This window comes from Mustela lutreola, chromosome 7, assembly GCF_030435805.1.
Source record: "Mustela lutreola isolate mMusLut2 chromosome 7, mMusLut2.pri, whole genome shotgun sequence".
NCBI classification, from domain to species: domain Eukaryota; kingdom Metazoa; phylum Chordata; class Mammalia; order Carnivora; family Mustelidae; genus Mustela; species Mustela lutreola.
In genome coordinates this window covers 120,348,903-120,372,197 of record NC_081296.1, presented here as the reverse complement: position 1 = coordinate 120,372,197, position 23,295 = coordinate 120,348,903, and the positions used below count along the sequence as shown (strand labels likewise).

The window sequence follows — 23,295 nt, the reverse complement described above, 5'->3', positions numbered from 1 at the left end:
CCAGCTAGATTTGCTGAAAGTCAACAAGCAGTGTGAGGTAATATCTATAGGACCAGATGACTGAATCAGTGAGATCCAATGCCTTAGCAAAAGTAAATCCCCTTCTGGCCACTACTTTCCTTTTCTAGATACAACCAATGGCATCTTTTCATGAGCTGCCAGAGCCAATTTATGCATATAAAAGCGTCCCAAACCACTCTCTTTTTTTTAACTTTTTATTTTTAAATAACCTTAGACCCACCAAGCAAGTTGCAAAAAAGAGAGTTCCTATATGCCCTTCAACCAGCTTCTTCTAATGTTAATATCTTATACACCATAGTACAATTATCAAAACCAGTAAGACTAATGCAATACTGGTGACTAATTTTGTCAGTTTTGAGCAATTACAAACAAAGCTTCCATAACTATTCTTGCACATATCCACTGATGCCCTGTGTCTCAGGGGTCCCCGGGACTACTCTCTGGGAGAAGATTCACTGAAAGGACTCACAGGTTTCAGAAAAGCTGTTACATTCAGTGATGGCTTATTACAGCAAAAGGATACAGACTAAAATAAGTAAAGAGAAAAGAAGAATGAGCAAAGTCCAGCAGAAACAAGGCACAAGCTTCCTTGTTTTCAAGCTTTTCTTGAGTTGCATGGACGAGCTGAATTCTCCCAGCAACAATGTATGACAACACATGGGAGGTGATGTCAACCAGGAAAGCTTGCCCAAGCCCTGATGCCCAGAGGTTTTACTGGGGGTCAGTCACAAGTTATCCAGGACCTGCATGACTAACCACAGCTTTCAGATTCCAGTCCCCAGAGCAAAATAGGTGTTCACCATAAATTAAATTGTTTGCATTAACTATCCGATTCAACTGGTACTTTGTAGTCCAAGGCCTCAGGCATACAAAAACACTCTTTTTAGAAAGAATATTCCAAAAGCTCAGAATTTGTCTCCCAGGAGCAAGCCAAGAGCCAATCTTGAAGACAGACCTTTTTCAGGAACGTGCTGGGTTTGGGCAACCCACACCAGCTGAGTTAATCCTTTCCTACACAAGCTGTGAGTGCATTTCTAGGCTCTCATTCATTTTAACAATGGCACAGTATTGTACCATCTGGATGCACCAGTACTAATTTAGCCAATTACCTACTAACTAACCTTCAAGATATTTCTAGCTCTTGGCTCCTCTCAACAATAAAAACAAAGTTTTATAAAAAGCTACACAAAAAGAAAATATAATTTTCTGGAATTATTGTCGCTGACTGATAAATAAAGGTTTTGTCTAGAGTGTGAGTTTCAGTCACCTGAATGAATAAAGAGTAGCTTTAAGAATAACCTGATTTCGGGACGCCTGGGTGGCTCAGTTGGTTAAGCGGCTGCCTTCGGCTCAGGTCATGATCCCAGCGTCCTGGGATCGAGTCCCACATCGGGCTCCTTGCTCAGCAGGGAGCCTGCTTCTCCCTCTGCCTCTGCCTGCCATTCTGTCTGCCTGTGCTCGCTCTTTCCCCCTCTCTCTCTCTGATAAATAAATAAAATCTTTAAAAAAAAAAAAAAAAAAAAAAAGAATAACCTGATTTCGGGACACCTGGGTGGCTCAGTTGGCTAAGCGATTGCCTTCGGCTCAGGTCATGATCTTGGAGTCCCGGGATCGAGTCCCGTGTTGGGCTCCCGGCTCAGTGGAGAATCTACTTCTCCCTCTGACCCTTCCCCTTCTCGTGCTCTCTCTCTCTCAAATAAATAAATAAAATCTTTAAAAAAAAAAAAAAAAAAAAGAATAACCTGATTTCAATGTGAGTGAGCAAACAGAAGTCATTTATAGGAAAGAAAAAAATTGTAAAGGACTTATCTCATAGAAGTCCTATGGTGTTTGCTTTCAGCAGTTAATAGGAAAGTAATCAAAGTAAACCAAAAACTATGTGATTTCTAGAAAAGCATACAATAACATTATATAATAGCAAAATATAACTCTAGAGTTTTGATAACTTTTTTTTAAAAGATTTTATTTATTTGACAGATAGAGATCACAAGTAGGCAGAGCAGCAGGCAGAAAGAGAGGAAGGGAAGCAGGCTCCCCGCTGAGCAGAGGGGCCGATGTAGGGCTTGATCCCAGAACCCTGGGATCATAACCTGAGCTGAAGGCAGAGGCTTTAACCTACTGAGACACCCAGGCGCCCCTGAGTTTTGATAACTTTTTTATATACATCTAGAGTCTAGGATTCCTATTCTACAATCAGAGTAACTTCATCAGGCTTTCACCATAAATGCAAATACTGAATTTTTATGTTAATGATAAAAATAAATTTTGAAATTAGAGATACATATACTCTCCTCTAACCTACAAGTCATAAACATAATATTCCAATTTTGTAAAATAAAACCTCAATTACTTTAAATGTACTGGCTTAGTTTCCCATTAATTTATTTAAGCTTTTATTTACATTCGTTAGTTAATATACTGTGTAATATTAGTTTCAGATGTACATTTTAGTGATTCAATACTTCCATATAACATTTTTTTAATTTTTAATATTTATTAATATCTAAGATGAGGTACAATCCAACAAGAGTAAGCTTACTTTGCACAATGAGACAGTTAAAGGTAAACAGAAAGAAGTCCTGGTCCATATGAAGTTTACCATTAAACTGAGAGGAAAAAAAAAACAGTATACGTTCACACTTTTGTCAAATAGTAAGTTTAACCTTATATGTGCCTCACTTAAAACAATAACAGAAACAAATAATTTCCACTAGTTAATGGTTTTAAGCATTTACGTCTTTAAAATAAGAAAACGAGGCGAGTGGGTGGCTCAGTCTGTTAGGCATCTGCCTTCCTCGGGTCATGATCTCAGAGTCCTGGAATCTAGCCCACATCAGTTCCCTACTCAGCAGGGAGCCTGCTTCTCCCTCTGCCTTCTGTCCCTCCCCCCTGCTCACACAAGCATGAGCTCTCTCTCACCCTCTCAAATTAAATCTTTAAAAAAATAAAACAAAATAAGAAAATAATAAATACACATATTTTCATTCATTCTTCTGTAAACTGCTTTAAACATTCAATTAGGGGCGCCCGGGTGGCTCAGTAGGTTAAGCCTCTGCCTTCAGCTCAGGTTGTGGTCTCAGGGTCCTGGGATCGAGCCCCGCATTGGGCTTTCTGCTCAGCGAGGAGCCTGCTTCCCCCACCTCTCTCTGCCTGCCTCTCTGCCTGCTTGTGATCTCTCTGTCAAATAAATAAATAAAATTTTAAAAAAACATTTAATTAAACATTTAACTTAATGAACTACAATATTTCAAAAGAAACCTTGCTATGCAATAAATTAGAGCAACACATATTCTCAAAATGTGTATGTGTTTTGGTGACAACAGAAAAATTTTATAAGCACATCTCGGTGAAATAATTTGGATTTTAACAACTTTCAATGAAAATAAGACTTTTCCTTCTTTGATTATTCAAAGAGTATACCCAATTTTTTCTTGATATACCACTTTTCTAAATACATTAACTGGTACTAGTTCCCATATACCAGAAAATATTTATATGATATCAAAAGATGAAGGTAGAACAAGATAGAGGGGAAAGAGACAAAAATCTTGAATGCAACTCATATACCAACAACTGAAATTAATTGATTGAATTCTCCGAAACAGTAAAAATTTAGACCTTAACATTTTGTGGGGTTTTTTTTTGTTTTGTTTTGTTTTTTGCATCTGAGTTGGCTTGTTCAAAAATACAAATCTGAAGCATTTTTGAGGCAGCATCATGAAAGCTAAAGTACTTTTATCTAAGCAATGTATTTTTATTCTCCTTTATTCAAATAGCTTATAAAACTCTAAGATGGAAAACAAAGCAAATTAACAAAAGAACACAGCTAACATAGCATACTATAAAGGCCAGTATAAAAAACAGGGAAAGAATGTCAGCGGTAAGCATAAAAATCAAATTATGTTTAAAAAGATAAAGAAAAATTTTCAAATGGATATAAATAGCATACATATGTAGTAAGTACATTTTCATAAGCCTTAATTATATTTTTCTTTTAACTTTTCAGGTCCCTTCATGAGACCTTTAAAATTAGGTCCCTTTTACTCAGGCAACAAGGTACATGTTCTAGTAATCCATACCACTACTTATCATCATTCAACCAACTTCCTTATCCAGCTCAAGAGAGAAAACTTTAATTTCAGTCCCTCTTTATATATATGTTGAAGTTAATATACAACTCTGTGTTATTATTTCAGAGTTCCGTATAAGCTTTTTTAAAAACTGAGATATAACTGACATCGTATTAGTTTCAAGTGTATAAAATATGATTCAGTAATTATAATTTTATTAACTGTTACTTCCTAAAGATTATTTGTCTGCAGTATGAGACCCTGGAAATTAGAGAAATAGAAGACACAATCCTGACTTTAAGAGGTTTACAGTTTATTATCTTCTGTAGGTCTCAGGAAAAAAAAAGACAATCCTGTAATAGAAAAAAATCCCAGAACTGGCATCCAAAAAGATCTTGCATTCTATCTACTATCTGTCTTCTCCTATGCTAAGTATCCTTGAACAAGTCCAATCATTATTCAGCTTCAGTGTCATCTGTAAAATGAAAGGGCAGATCTAAGTGATCTTTAAGGTCTTTCTTTTTTGGCAAGAAATCCTATTATTTTAATCTAATACATAATTACAATAACTATTCTGCCTATGGTAATTAGAAGTCTCTGATAAACTGACAACATAAAGAAACTATAACTGCAATTTATTTTGTATAAGCAATATTTTAATTCTTTTATGTTATTTTCCACTAGTATCTATAAACACTTTTAGGGCCTTCTGTTTTTTCCCAATACTAGCATGGACACACTTTACAAAGACAAAGATTCTCCATCATACATCCCAATAGCAGAACGTCCCTTATACCTCCCTAATAAACTTCAGGAAATAAGACTCTCCAAGACTTACACAACTGCATCTCTCAAACTGTAGTCTATAAATATGTTCAATGGTCTGTAAATTCTGAGAATTTTTAATTTTTATGTTTTCATTTTAGTGATGACCTGTAAATATTAGTATAGATGCTTTATAATTAAAAACTGCCACATGATGTCAGTGTCTGTTTTCAATCAAGTGGTGCCAAGTAATATCACTTTAATTGTCAGGGACTAATGAGAAAAGAGCAATGGCAAATTTTAAATGTATATGCATTCCACACCCCGGTGAGGGCCAAATGATGTCACCCTTTCTAAACAGAAAAACATTCTGTGGTAGTTCAAATAGAGAAGAGAAGTGGGAAATTTGAGTCATTACATGAACTACACTAGAATATATACATATATATTCCAAAAGAACCTGTCCCATAAGTTAACTTAGTTCTATTGTATGCAATAATTTGAGTTAGCAAATCATCATCTATAAGAGTAATTAATTTGAATAGTACTGTGTTGTTTGTAAGTGCAACCCACTTTTACGGTTTCCTAGCATGATCTGATATGAAAAGTTATTAACTAGTTTTATAATTCTATTTTTGTGATACTAAAATAAAACTGAAGCCAATAATGGGGGTTCATGAGACTATTATTTGCATTTAAAATTGGGTCAACGCCTTAAACTAGTTTGAGGAAACACTGCTTTTATGAACAGACTGCTCTATTTCCTTCTTCCTAATCCCATAAACTTCTGGACTTGTGGTAGCACGAGGCCCTGGGTGCTCAAGCCTAGGGAGGAGGGTCCAGATCAGGGGTTGACAAACTATGACCCATGGATCAAATATGGCCCTCCATCTGTTTTTGTAATCAAAGTTTTATTGAACCACAACCATCCCATTTGTTTGCAGATGGTTTATGGCTATTTTCAAGCTATAATGGGAGAGTTGGGTATTTGCCACAGAGACAGCACAGCCCACAAATGCCTAAAATATTACTATCTGGCCCTTTACAGAAAAAATATGCTGACCAGTGCCCCACATGAGCTAACAGGGCAAAATGAGAATGGACCCACTGGCGTTTGAAAGTCCTGGAGCAAGCAAGTGGGAAACAAAGTATTACTGTCCCCGGAAGAGAGATAATAAGATTCTCTCCGCTGTAAAATGAAGGTGTTAAATATTAAGTTATAAGCTTACAGCATTTTTCAACTGATCATTTGTTAAGCTATATGTGAGGCTCTGTGCTAATTATTTAATTTCATTCAAAAGAACAAGTTTCTACCATCAGGAGAAAAAACAATTTGTAAGTATCATCCTCTAAGTTTTGGGGTTTTTTTTAAAGCTTATTTATTTAAGTGATCTCTATCTTTAACATGAGGCTCACACTCATAACCCTGAGTCTCATGCTCCTCTGACTGAGTCAGCCAAGTGCCCCATACTCTAACTTTTCTAGGAATCTATCGAAGACTATCACTATACCACTATTTTAAAGTTGGGCAAGGGGCGCCTGCCTCTGGCTCAGGTCATGATCTCAGGGTTCTGGGATCGAGACCCGCATCAGGCTCTCTGCTCATCAGGGAGTCTGCTTTTTCCCTCTCTCTCTCTGCCTGCCTCTCTGCCTACTTGTGATTTCTGTCAAATAAATAAATAAAATCTTAAAAAAAAAAAAAAAAGTTGGGCAAGTCCCACCTTATACATTAGGAAACAAAGATATAAAAGTTAAGTTACAGTTATACAGGTAGTAAATGGAGGAGTCTGAACTCTAATCTGGTCCATTTAACTCCAAACACTATGCTAAAAACTACGGTAAACTATAATTCTTTGAATATTGTAAAAGTTTGTGAGAAGAAAAATTCTCACCCAAAACCCTCTAGCAAATAATAACTACCTTTGTGGTAAGTTTTGGCATAATTTGATTTTTCAGAGACAGCCTCCACAGACATTTAAAAAAAGGGGGGGGGACATTAAGAGCTCTGTGTGTGTGTGTGTGTCCTCTCTACTTGCTTACTTGAAATTCCATGAACCAGAGCAGTGGCTGCCACTAGTGACCATGCATCAAACAAAATTTACCCCTCATGTGTCTTTATTAAGGCATATAGAACTCTACTGTCCTAATGCTTTATATACATTTAAAAACATATATAAAATAAAAGTTTTAGAGATAAAAAGTAAATATGGATGTTTCCAGTGTTTTATTACAATACCTCAATGTATCATCTTAAGTCCACCATATGAAAACACCACTTTGGGTATCAGTGAAGAAGAGAGTGCTTTCCCTTCAGCAAGAAGAGATAAGACTTGAAATGTAAATGAACCGGAGACATAAGATGAAATAAATGAATATAAATTTGCTGAAATGGTGTTAATGAGCTGTTTCTTGTTAGAGGAAAAGGGCTAGAATATAGGACTGCACCACAGTGTGGTGGTTGTTGGAATTTGCAGCAGTGTAATTGGCAGCAAAAATCCAATTTGGTGTTTCCATCAGACTTGTCTCTACTGCATATTCTCTGAGCAATTGTTTATGTCTCTTATAACAATATCAATAAATTAGATACACCAGGCTTATGGACACTATGTGTTTTTTCAATACTGGTTTTCCTAGGTTGGCCATATTATGAAATTAATGCTTCCTAATTTGACTACACTTAGCATAGTACAAGTTTACCCCTTTTCAAGGCTCTAAGTCCACCCACATTGAAGCAACTAGTCTTCTTATGTAGACAATGAAATAAATGGATCTAGTCAAATACATCTAACATGTGCACAGGATTAAGGCATCCCAGTAATAGCAAGGGGATGAATGTGAGTGTTATTCTCTATTACCTAAACTTTTAGAGGAATCATGAAGTCTATGAAATGCCAAGAAATTAAATAATTATGGAAACATTTCAAATAAGTAGTAAAAATAGACCATGTGTCTATTGAAAACTTGTATCTACCATTTTGTTTTAAGACAGGAACATGAGGGGCACCTGGGTGGCTCAGTGTATTAAAGCCTCTGCCTTCGGCTCTCAGGTCATGATCTCAGGGTCCTGGGATCGAGTCCCACATCTGGCTCTCTGCTCAGCAGGAAGCCTGCTTCCTCCCCTCTCTCTCTCTGTTTGCCTCTCTGCCTACTTGTGATCTCTCTCTGTCAAATAAAATCTTTAAAAAAAAAAAAAAAAAGACAGGAACGTGAGGGGCACCTGGGTGGCTCAGCCAGTTATCAGACTCTTGATTTTGTCTCAGGTCATTATCTCAGGGTTGTGAGATCCAGCCATGAGACTCCCTGCTGGGCATGGAGCCTGGTTTTAGGATTGTCTCTCTCCCTGTTCTTCTGCCCCTCCCACCCTCTCCCTCTCTTAAAAAATAAATAAACAAACAAAAAATAAGACAAGAACATGAACTAAAGCTTAAAATATAATGATATACTTTATTAGTGTCCTAAATATGTGAAATCAATCAAATATTTCACAAACAACATAAAAGAGAAAGCTAAGTCCTTAGTGTGATCAGTCGTAAGAAGCTTTAAAAACACGTTAGTATAACAAAATGTCAGAGAGTAAATGGCCCTGCCTTGGTCTTCTGTAGCCCACACATGCTCTGGATATTCTCCTAAGTTACCACCTGAACATCTCAAAACTTTGAAAGAGGACCAAGTCACCAATGCCACCAAATGTCAGAGCTTCAACATCTTTGGGGGCCTTAAAAGTCCCTAAAATTTAGTATTTTACAGCTATATACAGTATCTTCTTCATCCCATTAAAAAAGAAAAAAGTTAGTAAAGAGTATATTCTATATATAGTATATGGAGTATATTCTACTCCAGAGAGCTTCTTTTTGTGACTTTCCACAAAACTCATAAAGTATCTAGATCTAACACTCAGTTGGGATCATAAGATCTTGTTATACAACACGAATGAAGAAAGAACAAAAGAAGCCCTTGAGAGATCAGTTTTTCTTCAACCCTGAGGGACGATGTTTCTCCTTAACATGCCTATAAGTAAATAAATAATCTCCAGAAAGAAGTCATGAATTTAAATTACAAGTTACTGATTTAATTTTTGAGGTTAAAACTATCTTAACTCAAATTGAGACATTTCAGCTTTTTAGAAATTTGCCTCCACATTTCCATTAAGGATTACTATATTTCCGGCAGTTGTTTAATGTGCTGGCAGTATTCACAAACTGTCCAAATATGATTAACTTTATAGACAAAGATAATAGTTTTAAAAAAAAGAAAAGGAAGACATGTTTCAGAAAGAAGAATTAGCAGAGACTAAGGATCGATTGGATTATGTTTCTTACCTATAAGTCTTCAGCAACTTGCTCCTATAAGTCAACTGGAAAAAAATCTATGAAACTGATTTTGAAGCTAGAATAATAAAACATGAAATAAAACTTCAACAACTTGATATTGTCCCTTAAATGCTGAAGACAACAGCAATTTTTTTAAAAAAGAAGGCTGTTAGGCCAAAGCTTGAACTACTGAAATAAACTTAAAATAAATAAATAAATAAATAAATGAAATAAACTTTTAAAAAAGTGATTAAACACACTTAGTAATTAATTCTCTTTTCCTTTAGGTAACAGAAACTTAATATCAGAGAAGCAAGTTCTGAATCATAAGAAATCCTCTGGCATAAATGCTTCATTTGCTTTTTGTTTCTGTTCCTTAAGGAAAAATTAACACATAATTTTAAAAACACGCCCTGTTTGGGTGTACAGTTCTGAGTTTCAACAGACTTAATTCATATAGCCACACCACAATCAAGATATTGACCATTCCAGGGCGCCTGGGTGGCTCAGTGGGTTAAAGCCTCTGCCTTTGGCTCAGGTCATGATCCCAGGGTCCTGGGATGGAGCCCTGCATCGGGCTCTCTGCTCAGTGGGGAGCCTGCTTCCTCCTCTCTCTCTGCCTGCCTCTCTGCCTACTTGTGATCTCTATCAAATAAATAAATAAAATCTTAAAAAAAAAAAAAAGATACTGACCATTCCCATCATGCCAAAAAGTTTCCTCATACCCACTCACAATCAATCTCACCTTCCCATTCAGAGCCACTGAAACCACAAACCTGATTCTCACTTCCATAGCTTTGTCCTTCGCAGAATGTCATAAAACAAATCACATAAAATGTACCCATTTGAGTCTGGCTTCTTTCCTTTAATACAGTGCTTTTGAGACTCATCCTTTTTGTTTATATTAGCAGTCTGTTCGTTTTTATTGCTAAGTGGTATTCTGCTATATGAATATTCCATTACTTGAATATGAATTTATCCATTCGCCAGCTGATAAATATTTGTTGTTTGTTGTCTTTGACTATAGTGAATAAAGGTACTAAAAACGTTCCCATGAAGATTTTTGCAGGAACATAATTTCTTTGCATTAAAAAAAAAAGAAGAAGAAGACCTAGGAAAAAGACTGCTGGGTCCCATAATTAAAATGTTTAACTTTTAAAAAACTGCCAAAGTGCCTTCCAAACTGGCTACACCATTTAGCGTTTCCATCAGCATGGATGAGAGTCAGAGATGCTCCCCACCCTCATCAGCATCCGGCAAAGTCAGGGTTTTAGATTTGGTTTTTGAACCATTCTAATAGGTGTATAGCAGTATTTCATTATGACTTTAATTTGCATTTCTCTAAGAACTAATGATTAAGCATCTTTCCATGTGCTTATGTGCCATTTGTATATCTTCTTTGAAGTGTTTATTCACATCTTTTGCCCAAGGGATATAGCTCAGTGGTTGAGCATTTGACTGCTCATCTTTTGCCCATTTAAAAAATTAAACTATTACTGAGTTTTCATAGTTCTTTGTATTTCTAGCTACCAGTCCTTTAACATATAAGTTATACAAATATTCACTTGCCAGTCTGTGGCTTGTCTCTTCATTTTCTTAAGAATATCTGCAGAGGCGGCACCTAGGTGGCTCAGTGAGTTAAGCCTCTGCCTTTGGCTCAGGTTATGATACCAGGGTGCTGGGATCGAGTCCCACATTGGGCTCTCTGCTTGGCCGGGAGCCTGCTTCCCCCTCTCTCTCTGCCTACTTGTGATCTCTGTCAAATAAGTAAATAAAATCTTTAAAAAAAAAAAAAAAAAAAAGAATATCTGCAGAGGGTGGAAGTGTTCAGATACTTTACAGTTCATGTTTTTTTATCACTAAGAAATCTTTGCCTTGCTCAAATTGACAAAGATTTTTCTCCTGTGTTTTCTTCTAGAAGTTTCATAGTTTTATGTTTTAGGTTTTATGTTACAATGGATGATCCATTTGGAATTAGGTTTATGTAATGGTGTGAAGAATTAGTCAAGTTTTGTTTTTTTACAAACAGATATCCAATTGTTCCAGCACCGCTTGTTGAAAAACTATCCCTTTTCCATTATTACCTTACCTTCTTTGTTCAAAATTAACAGACTATAATCTACTTATTTTCTGGACTCTCTATTCTTTTCCACTGATCTAGGAATCTACCCTATCACCAATATAACACTGTCTTATTTACTGTGGCTTTATAATAAGTCTTGAATTCAGAGAGTGGAAGTCCTCTATATTCCTCTTTTTATAAATTGTTTTGGCTATTCTCAATCTTCTGCTCTTCCACATAAATTTCAGTCGACTTGTTGATTTCTACCAGAAAGCCTATTGGGATTTTGATTGGGATGTGTGTTAAATACAGTCATTTGGAAAGAAATGACATCTTGACAGTATTGAATCTTCAATCCATAAGCATGATATGTTTTCATTTATCTAGGTCTTCTTTGATTTCTCTCCTGAATGTTCTTTACTTTTCAGCATTAAAATATTACATATATTTTGTCATATTTTCACTAAGTATTTCATGTTCTTGGTACTCTCATTAAAAGTTACAGGTTTTCAATTTCCATTTCCAATTGCTCATTACTAGCATATAGAAAAACAAGTGATTTCTGTATAACCCATATCCCACAAAATCACTTGTTAGATCTAGTAGCTTTCTTTTTTTGTGTAGAATCTTTGGGTTTTCTACTAAAATTATATGATCTATGAATAAGACAGTCTTATTTCTTCTTTCCTAATCTGAATGTACTTCAATTATTTTTCTTGCCATATTGTGTTGGCTAGTATCTACAGCACACTGCTGATTAGAAATGGTAAGACTGGGCTATCTTATCCTTGTTCCCAATCTTGAGAAGAAGGATAGTATTTTACCACTAAGTATAAGTTAAGTATGATGTTAGTTGAAAGTTTTTGTAAATGACCTTTATCAAGTGGAGAAAGTTCTCTTCTACTCCTGCTTTGTTGAGAGTTTTCATCATGAACAGCTGATGAATTTTGTTGACTGGTTTTCTTTCCTGCATCTACTGAGATGATTTTTTATTAATATGTTGATGTGATGGATTTTATATTTTAATGTTGCATTCAAAATCTACCTTGCATTCCTGAAATAAGCTCCACTCAGTCACTTCTTATTTATTGCTGGATTTAATTTGCTAATATTTGTTAAGGATGTCTGTGTTCATTTTTATAATGGACATTGATCTGTAGTTTTCTTGTAAATTTTCTGAGAGGCTTGTATGGAATAGGTATTTCTCCTTTAAATGTTTGGTGGATATTACCAGTAAAACCATTTGGACCTAGGGTTTTCTTTGTGAGATTTTTAACTACAAATTCAATTTTTTAACAGATATAGGATGATTTAAGTTATCTATTTCTTTCTCAGTAAGTATTCTGTGTCTTTCAAAGCATTTGTTCATTTCATCTCAGCTATCAAACTTAATGGAATAAAGCTATTTCTAACATTCTCTTAATATCACTTAATGTCTATAGGATCTATAAGGATATCCCCCCCTTTCATTCCTGATATTACTAATTTGTTTTTTCTTTTTCTCCTGGTCAGTTTGAGTAAAGTCTTATTAATTTTATTGGTCTTCTCAAAGAACTAGCATTTTACTTCACTGATTTTTGTTCTCCATTGTTTTTGTTTTCAATTACATTGATTTCTGCTCTTTATGATTTCCTTCCTTCCATTTATGTTGGGTTTAATTTGTTCTTTTTCTAGTTCTTACAAGCTTAGATTATTGATTTGTAATCTTTCTTTCTCACATAAGCATTTAACTGTATAAATTTCCCTGTAAGTACTGACTTAGCCGCATTCCACAAATTCTGATATGTTGTATTTCCATTTTGATTTACTTGAAAATATTTTCTAAGTTCTCTTGTGATTTGCTCTTCAACACATAGGTTATTTAGAAGTGTTCTGCTTAATTACCAAATATTTGGGGATTTTTACAGACATGTATTACTGATTTCTAATTTAATTCTTTCTGTGGGTCAAAAAACATACATTGTATCATTTCAACCTTTTAAATCTATTGAGTTTTATTTTATGGCCCAGAATACTGTCTATCTTGGTGAATATCTCATGTGGACTTGAAAGAAATACATTTTCTGCAAAAAGTGAGTGGAACATTTTGTAAATGTCAATTAGATCAAGCTGGCTACGTTTTTCAAGTCTTCTGACTTTCTGGATTTAATTTGCTAAGAGTTTGTCTATTTAATCAATCACAAAGAGAGAATATTAAAATCTTCATGCATGCAGGCATCCTTGCATAAAAACATATACAAGCATATGTAATGTGGCAATCAAAATTAAGTATAGATTACACTTTTAAGCTTTTCCCCATTACTAAAAGTATTGCATGTTCACTGAAAAGGAATTTTAAAATTCAGTTAAGTACTCATCCCATCACCTAAGGTGATTTTACTCTTTGGTCTTATTTGAATGAAATGATATCCAGAGTGTCAAAGTCCCAGGCATGGTCCTGACCCAGTCCACCATCTCAGATTCACAGCCAGAGGGCAGACTAGAATGCTTGGCTTCCTGCCTACTCCTCAGAGGCCATCAGACATTCATCTACCATAGTTCTACTAAACTGAAATAGAATCTTGTCTACTTCCTGGCTTTCTGACACTATATAGATCTCTAAAGACGTTCCCAAGCTTAAGAATCTTAAGAACTCTTTTTCTTCCTGTAAGATGCCAGTGTAATCTGAGTACAGCTCCTATATGATAAGACATTCTGCTACCTAATATTGTATATTATTACTATTAGAAATAATAAACAATATTAAAGATAGGATCAAAATAAAGGTAAGAGAAAATATTAAAAACTTAAGTACAGTGCCAATATATAGAAGACTAACTGAAGTCCAAGGAAAAAAGCAGTATCTGCAATTCATACATTTGAAAATATTTACTGAGTACCTACTCTGTGTTAAGCACTGTTTCTGCTGCTGAGAATAAAGTAGTGAAGAAAGTAGACAGTCCTTGTGACCGCTCTGTGGGGTGGAGGAGACAATCAACATAAATATATAACATGCTAGAGGGTGAAAGTGCAATGAAGAAACAAAGCATACAGGGAGATGGGGAGGCAGGGAATGTGGTTAATACTTACATGGTCAGGAAAGTCCTCATTAATAAGATGACAGGAAAGAAGAAATCATATGGATATTTAGAGGGGAAATATTTCAGACTGAGAAATAACACTTTTGAAGGGGGAAAGTTTGTTGGAATGTTTGAGAAACTATAAAGAGGCACATGGTCTGCGATTTTGAAAGGGATAATAAATTACATAGCGACATATTATTTTCAGCTAGTTAGTCCATGTCTAGTCACCTATTCAAAGCACAGCTTAAAAACTTAGAAGTTCATGATTTTTTCATTTAAATGTGGGAATTAGGCTACGAAATTCCCACACTTCCCAAAGGAATTATTTTTCAAAATCCTTCTAAAACTAATACTAATTTTCACAAAAACTACTACTATCTTGTGTTACAGAAGTGCATATTACACCTGTACTTTTATCTCTAAAGAGAAAAACAAAGGCAAAAACAGAGAGATATGGAAATAAGTACCTAATCTTTCAGAGGGCACTAATAAAAACAAAGAAAAGCAGAGCCCTTTTCTCACTCAGGAAAATAAATTACCTCAGAAAAAAACTGAAAAATATTAGCCTACAACTACTTTTTAAAAGCAAACAAATACAACTTTTAAAAAGTGAATTTTTACATTTTACATAGGATTAAGTCAACAACCAGCATGAATTAATAAAATAAGTATACATACTTAAATTTTCCAAACAATCAAGTAACCCTACAAAATATTTTTCTAATTCCCTTGGCCAGGGAAAACATGGATTTGGATTTATCATTTTAACCAACTACAATAAAATTTAAAAGATGAGCGTCATCGGGGATAAACTTTACAGCCTTTGACTTCACCAGCAATTACATCATATAATCCAAAATATGAATTAAGAAGCCATTAAGAAATGTAGAACTTTTTATATGCCACATTTTCCTCCTTGACTTCTTGCTTGGGCTTATAAATCACAAAGGCTGTGTGGTAGTTTACCATCTTGGTACACATTACAAAGATCCAATCTTTTAATTTTCCAAAACACGAATCTAAAAATTATAAAATCATAACTAAATCTTATCTCAGTTTAAGGAATTTTCTTGTCTTCTGTTGAGATGATGTCTGGCTGAAATTGAAAAGCCTGACAATACAAAATGCTGTTGAGGCTGCAGAATAAGCAGAACTCTCCTACACACTGCTACTGGGAAAGCCATCAGTCTGCACTTAAACCTTGTAGCTTACCCACTACAAACATTTGCAAGATACCTGCATCTTCAGATTTACTCATCACAGTCCCCACTATGGAAAGTGGGGTCAACAGTCATCGTCCAAGATCCCCTTACTGACACTTCCATTACTATCACCCCCAATATAACATGTGATAGTCAACCTCTGGCCATTTGGAGCAAACCAAATCCTACAGAGTACAAGACAGTACCGACCATAATAGCATAATATCTAAATCAAAAATATTTATAAAACTGACAAATACTGCCATAGAAGAAACTACAGAAATAGACATAGGCAATTTCATGTAGTTTTAATAGTTAATATTTACCTCGATGTGACAAAAGTAATTCAAAATGTACATAAAGAATCAACAATGAGATGGAGAAAAGTACTGACTGGCTATACAGGAACTTTTACAAACAACATTTAATTCTGCTTCAGACTCCAACTGTGAAAAATATAATCTCAATAGATGAATGAATTTAAGAAGATGGTGATGTTTACTATAGCAATTAGACCATGCTACCTTTAACACATCATCTGTTTTACATTTTCTTCTATTTATATTAGCTGATATTATAAGTCAGTGAACCTGACATAAAAGAAAACAAAGAACAAGGGAAAAAGAGAGAAAAAGAAAAAACTTACCGGGATTGAAAATTCCTCAGCCAAATACTTCAAGGAGGATGCTTCTCTTGCCAAGAACTTGTTTCTTTCTCTCAGGTTGCCTTGAAGTTGTGTATCAAACTCCTTTCTTACCACAGAAGCAACAGAATCAATAATTACAAGTTTAACTCCCTTTGAAATAATTTCTTCTTCCAAAGATTCAATCCTAGAAAAGCAGAATTTGCAAAACAGTAGATAAATTTAAGATATAATATAAAACAGGGTATTGCAAAGATTAACCAACTTAAAAACAATGATAACAAATTGTTCTTCCCTAAGTTACAGTAATGATTGCTAGTATTCAATAATCATAACTTATGTCCTGCCCTTCAATACATACAGCACTCTTTTTGAAAATGCACCAAAATGTTTTCATTTAATTTCATTCTCCGGTTCTCCTATGATACTGCTAATTTTAGGATGAAACTGCTTTCCCTAGCCCAACTCCGAAATGGTCCCCATTTACTCCCACCTTGTACTGACAGCCTTGTGCAGCCCCCTCCCACATTTACCAGGGTTGGTCTATATAACCAACAGTATATGATAAAATGATGATATGTCACTTCTAAGAGTAAGTTACCAAAGACTACGCCTGCCATCTTGGGCTCTCTCTCACTTGCCCCCTCTCTCAGATCACTCTGTCTCAGGGAGACAGGTTGCCATGCTATTAACAGCCTGATGCAGAGGCCCACATGGTGAAGAACAGAGGACTCTGGCCAATAGCCAGCAAGGAAGGGAGGCCTTCCAGCCAACTACACAAGTGACCCTGGAATTCTCCAAGATTCTCCAGCCCCGTTTGAGGCTTGAGATGACCACAACCCTGACCAACAGCTTGACTGCAACCTCTTGTGCAACCCCAAGCCAGAAACACTCAACTAAACCACTCCCAGATACCTAAGCCTCTGCTACTATGTAAGATAATACATGTTTGCTGTTTTAAGCTGTTGAATTTGGGGGGTAACCTGTTAATGGAAAATAGATAATAATACACCCCTTAAATAATTCAATCTAGGGGCGCCTGGGTGGCTCAGTTGGTTAAGCGACTGCCTTCAGCTCAGGTCATGATCTTGGAGTCCCAGGATCGAGTCCTGCATCAGGCTCCCTGCTTGGTGGGAGTCTGCTTCTCCCTCTGACCCTCCCCCTTCTCATGCTCTCTCTCTCTCTCATTCTCTCTCTCTCTCAAATAAATAAATAAAATCTTTAAAAAAAAATTAAATCTAAAACATTTCACTCATTCAGTATGTTTTCATTTTTAAAAACAAATTTCATCCAATAGGATGTAGCAAATAAAGAACTCTGAAATAATTATTTCCCATAACCCTAATACCTATGTAGAAACTTTTTTCACTCAGCTGAAAACATAAAAAACAAAAAATAAATCTTCAAAGTATTACTAAAATACAAAAATCTAAAGCAGCATACCTTTGTAGAACTTCATCACAGCTGAGTTCCCGATAAAGATGAACCTTACTGCTTGTCAAAAGCAATTTTTCTTCAGTGTCAAAATATCTGGGGAAACGAGATTCTGCTATCTCAACCAGTCTGTATGGGAGAAAAAATAACAAAAGTGAAAATAACTAATGATATTTAAGGCCATAATGCTGAACTTCTAATGAATTTTACTTAGGAAACTCATAAGCTATAACACTGGAACAAAAATAGAGGAGGTATAAGCAAAATAAACCTTCCTTTATAAGCACTAAAAGAGGTCAGCAGCCAGAGCATGAGACCAGCAAGGGCTCTCAGATCTCATTTAAGATCAAGTAAGCAACAATGTATCTGAGGGTTATCTTTCTAGGAATAGATATGCTTTTTAATAAGTGATAATTTGACTAGCAGCTGTAAGATATGTTTAGTAAATAAGAAAGTTATTTCATCCCAAATGAAAGAAATATATTTGAACAAATATATAATATTATCATTCTAACTATCAAAGATCATTAAGTCTCCATGTCTCAGAACAGAAAAACGTGCTTTCTAAATTAAAATGTAATATATAAAAAACAAATGCTATCTAATAACTTCTTTGTAAACAGGACATTATTTTCCATTCATAGAATTGCTGCTATTCTTTTCCTCAATCTCCTGTTGAGTTTGTAGGTGCTCAGAATGGTTTGATAACTCCCTAGCTGAATTCCTGGGACTAGATGATCCTTAGGTCCCTACTCCTCCACCATCTGTTACCTCACCCCTCCCCAGGGAATTATCTTCTGAACAAATAAATGTTGTCTAATATTTCTTTAGTGGATAAAAAAGGATTTTCTACATTCTGAACTCAAAGCCAGCTCTAATGCATGGGGTAGGCCAAGTGTAAGAGAGTGACAAGGCCAAACAGATGCAAGTATCATCATTAACAGCTTAAGACATGGAGCTCAGTACTAGAAACTTCAAATGTTTCTGTTAAAAATATAAAAAAGTATAAATCTTTGAGTATAACTGCCTCCTATTTAAAATGATACTTTATCCAGCCTGATACTTAACCATCTAAGGATGACTGGGAGGAAGGCCTATAAACACAAAAATCACCCTATACTTTATGTTCCATTCAAAGACGCAAAAGTACAGGGGCACCTGGGTGGCTCAGTAGGTTAAATAATGCCTCTGCCTTTGGCTCAGGTCATGATCCCAGGGTCCTGGGATTGAGCGCCACATCGGGCTCTCTGCTTGGCAGGGAGCCTGCTTCCTTCTCATTCTCTGCCTGCCTCTCGGCCTACTTGTGATCTCTGTCTGTCAAATAAATAAATAAAACCATTTTAAAAAAATAATAAATAAATAAATAAGGACACAAAAGTACAAAGAATAGTGTTTTCATTTCTAGATATTAGTTAATGAGTCCCAAGAAGAGGCTGAGAACGCTAAAAAGATTAACAAAATAAATTCCTCACATATATTATAATCAGAAATGAAAAAGAAAAATCTAAAATAGAAAGAGAAAACTGATCAATAATATTTTTAAAGTATATTTTGAACAATTGGGGGCAGGGAAAGGCATCAATAGGTTGAACAGGAAAAGGAAAAATTACCAAAAAATGTGTAAAGACTGAGAACAAAATGGATCAAGTGAGCATTCAGAGGAAGTGCATGAGAGAGAGACACAGGGTGGAATAGCAGAGGAAATGAGGTAAGCGATGAAAGCAGGAAAAAATGAGATGACACTGGCATGGGCAGGACAGGCACATTTTAAGGATTGGAGGAAAATGTGTAAATTTCTTGATTAGGACAACTATTTGCTGAGTTTGGAGCTGGTCAGGGAAGTCAGCTAAAAACTCTGATGCTTGGGACTCACTGATTTTTAATAAGATAGGTGTGGCCACATCAGCCAGAAACATGGAAGTTTTTCAAAATTGGATGCCCGGTTGATTAGGTACTGAGTACTTACCTCAATCAGTGAGTACCTAACTCATTGGCAACAACAACTGAACAAATGACAGAATAATAATTTTCTGCCTTCAACACTAGGCTGAATTTCCACTGGTGCCTTGAGTGGTAAAAAGCTCTGGAACTTATTACTGCTCTCTCATTCCATTAAGTCCCCTCAGAAGGAAGGTGGTCAATGTATGAACACAAAGTGACTTTATTCACAGTTGCCAGGCAAAATAACTGTATCAAATGGTTATTTATATACCAATATGCTTTCTATAATCAGTTTCTCCAAGTATTTTGTGTTTTAGAAAAAACATCTAAAAATATATATAAATCATAAACCAAATACACATGTAGTATCTATATGCCTCACACTAATTATAGCAATTTCTTGTGACAATCTTCATCACAAAGATCTTTCCTAGCTGGAGTAACAACAGAAGAGAGCCTCACTTTTACATAAAGTTTGAAAGCAGTGCCATCTAGTGGACATCTTTTTCATAAAAAGTATTCTTTTCAAGTATGCACTGAAGATTTATTCATTCAAAACATATTTATTGAGGGACGCCTGGGTGGGTCAGTTGGTTAGGCATCCAACTCTTGGTTATGATCTCCCAGTTGTGGGATCAAGCCCCACATCAGGCTCTGTGCTCAATGTGGAGTCTACTTCAGCTTCTCTCTCCCTCCCCCTCTCACTAACTCTCTCTCTCAAATAAATATTTTTTTAAAATACATATTTATCGAGGACCCACTCTATGCCAGGCACCATTCTAGGTGCTAAGGATGTGACAAAGGACAAGAACAACAAAAACAGCAAAAAACTTCCCTCATGGAACTTTTATGGTCTACTGAGAGAGACAAACAAATATACTTTATACATCAGGTACTAAGTGCTCTAAAGAAAAATGGATCAGAATGAGGGAATAGATTGTGAAAGATGGAAGCAAGTGCTATTTTATGTAAAGTGGCCTGGGAAAGCCTCTTCAATGAGGTGAATTTGAGCAATGGTTTAAAAGATGAGAAAATGAACCATTTGATATCCAGTGGAAGAGACAATAGGAAAAGAGAATTATATATAAGAAGTGCCTGGGGTAATCAAGGAATAACAAACAAGGAGGCTAATGTAGCTGGAACGTAGGAAACAAATAAAGGAAATAAAGTCAGGATGCCTGGGTGGCTCAGTGGGTTAAGCCTCTGCTAGGGTACTGGGATGGAGTCCCACATAGGGCTCCCTGCTCAGCTGGGAGCCTGTTTCTCCCTCTGCATTGCCCCTCCCCACTGCATGTGCTTCTTCTAGCTCTCTCTCAAATAAATAAATAAAAATCTTTCTAAAAAATTAATTAATTAAAAAGGAAATAAAGTCAGAGTGTTAGCCAGGGGCCAGGATCACGTAAGATCCTTAGGACTGTGGTATTTTGTTTAGGTATTACTTAGTGAACTAAGAAACCTGGAAGCAGAACTGACACAATCTGACTTTTTTTTTCTTTCCAGAATCACTCTATCAGATGGAAAAGGGGCTGTACATGGGGCACAGGTCAAAACAAGACCAGCTAGTACAGTAATCCAGATAAGAAAGATGATAGTGACTTGACCTGGGGAAGAGCTCAGCTGATTAGAAAGACCTGATCTTAATGTATAGTTCAAAAGCTGAAGGAATTTCTTGACTAATTGGATGAGCATCTGGAGGAATGGAATTACCATTCACTGAAGTGGAGAAGACTGGATTCGTTCCAGGTTTTTGTTATTAGTTCCCCCTGTTACTTCACAGCTCTTGTATAAAAGGAAATTTAAATGCTTTACATTAGCGACCACATGACAACTTGAAATAAAACACATGCTTAATGTAAAAAAAAAAAAAAAAAGTTCTCCAAAATTCTAGTTGAAATATAGCATCATACATGTGCTGAAATAGAAGTTTATGGTTTCTCAAAGCTTCTTATACATATGTAATATTTTCCTGTTCATTAATTCAGTATGTATTTGTTCAACAGTGTGATATAAATATAACAATGTGAATCTATTAGTCCTTTACAGATTCCAGATAATTCCAAAGTTTTTTTTAAAAGTACTTATGAATTCCATTTCTTAGAACCTCTTCAAGATCTTCCCACTAATTCGCCTAGATTCACAAATGATAAGGCAGCTAAAATTAGACCAAGGTGAAACCTACCCAGACTCATGAAACCATCCTAAAAAACATCTCTCTCTCTCTCTCTCTCTCTATTGTTTGCCTCACATCAAAGATCCTGGATTCATGCCAACAAGCAAATAGGTAAATGGTCCTAAGACCACACTGGCAATTAACCTTCCTAATAACCCAAAGTCATGGCTAGCCACTAACACTACATGCCTCCCTTCTGATACACTGATTCAGAAAGACTGACACCTTATGAACAGTTGGCTAGGGATTGGAGGGCACTGGCTGTGGGGTACCTGGTACCTTCAAAGGTGACAGGCAGCTCCTCAGATCCAAACTTGGCCACTGTTTCCACACAGAAAAATACAACATACATCTCTCCTTTGTACACAGAGCTCTAATAGCTACAATTTTTCATGTTTGTGATTATTTAATGTCTTCCTCCCCTGTGGAACTACATATTTCTTCCTAGTTTTCAGAGCTTTTCTGATTTCATGAAAACTCAGGACTGTCCACTTCTACCTCTTAAATTCCCAATCCTATATCCCACCTCCCAAGCCCTCACGTTCCAGAGTCCAGGGCCCCATCTCTTGTTTCAGTCCCTCAATTTGCCTCACACACATACCCACTTGCAGTTCGAAGACCCACTTTATCATCCTTTATCCATTTTTTCTCCCAAAATTATATATTGAAAACCTCTATTACTATTTACCATCCTTCTTTATTCTTAACTCTAGTTCCATCTTTTCCTAATTACCTCCAACAGGGATAAGACAGTAGTTCCTCAATTCTCATATACTAGAATTCTCACGGTTGCCAAAATTTTTGTACAAGTCACTAGATTAATCCCTTTACCCATATTCTCAAGGTATATATAAGCACAGAGTGTCTAAGACCATATCAGATCTTAAGCATAAGTCCAATAGGTTAAACAAATATAAACTCTTCTGAATCAATCAGAAAGGCAGACCCAGAACTCTTCTTGCTTAACATTCCTCTCTCCACAAGGCAGTCCTTGAATACCTGAGGGTTAGTACCAGACTCTACTATTATGTAATTACTAATTAGTTTGGAGATAAAATTTTAGTCTAAGGTGAACAAGCATACTTAACATACTATTTTAGATTATCTTCTCAAAGATATGTAAAAATGCACTAGTGTATTGCTTTAAAAAAACAAAACTAATCGGGGTGCCTTGGTGGCACAGTTGGTTGAGTGACCAATGCTCGGGCTTGGATCATGATCTCAGGATCATGAAATCGAGCCCCACCAAGACAGGCTCTGGAGCCGAATCTGCTTAGGACTCTCTCTCCCTCTCCCTCTGCCCTTCCCCACTGTGCATGCACATGCTCTCTCTATACCACTCTATCTAAAATAAATAATCTTTAAAAGCATATATATATATATAACTAAAATATATATAAATAAATATATAAGTAACTTTTTATATATATAAATAAATGTGTAATTTCATATATAAAAAGTATATATATATATATATATATATAACTAATCTTTCCAAAGTGTTTTTAAATACATCACCCGCAAGGTTCTCTTTTTCTTTTAATGCATTTTAAACTTACAGTTTTATTTACTCCTCCTGTTTTTTTCCCTCCTTCTTGATAAAAAAGGTAACTTG

At 35.7% G+C, this 23,295-nt stretch overlaps 1 protein-coding gene across 3 annotated transcripts in view; it reads right to left on the bottom strand.

The window, feature by feature from the left end:
- The window catches only part of RAD51B (RAD51 paralog B), a 683,490-nt gene that overhangs the window by 621,679 nt on the left and 38,516 nt on the right, over positions 1–23,295 (bottom strand). For all 3 annotated transcript variants that reach the window (XM_059182417.1, XM_059182416.1, XM_059182418.1), the window contains exons 6-7: positions 17,579–17,698; positions 16,139–16,322 (exon numbers count right to left, since the gene is read on the bottom strand). In XM_059182417.1, coding sequence (XP_059038400.1) covers positions 16,139–16,322; positions 17,579–17,698 — 304 coding nt within the window. The remainder of the gene's footprint in view (positions 1–16,138; positions 16,323–17,578; positions 17,699–23,295) is intronic.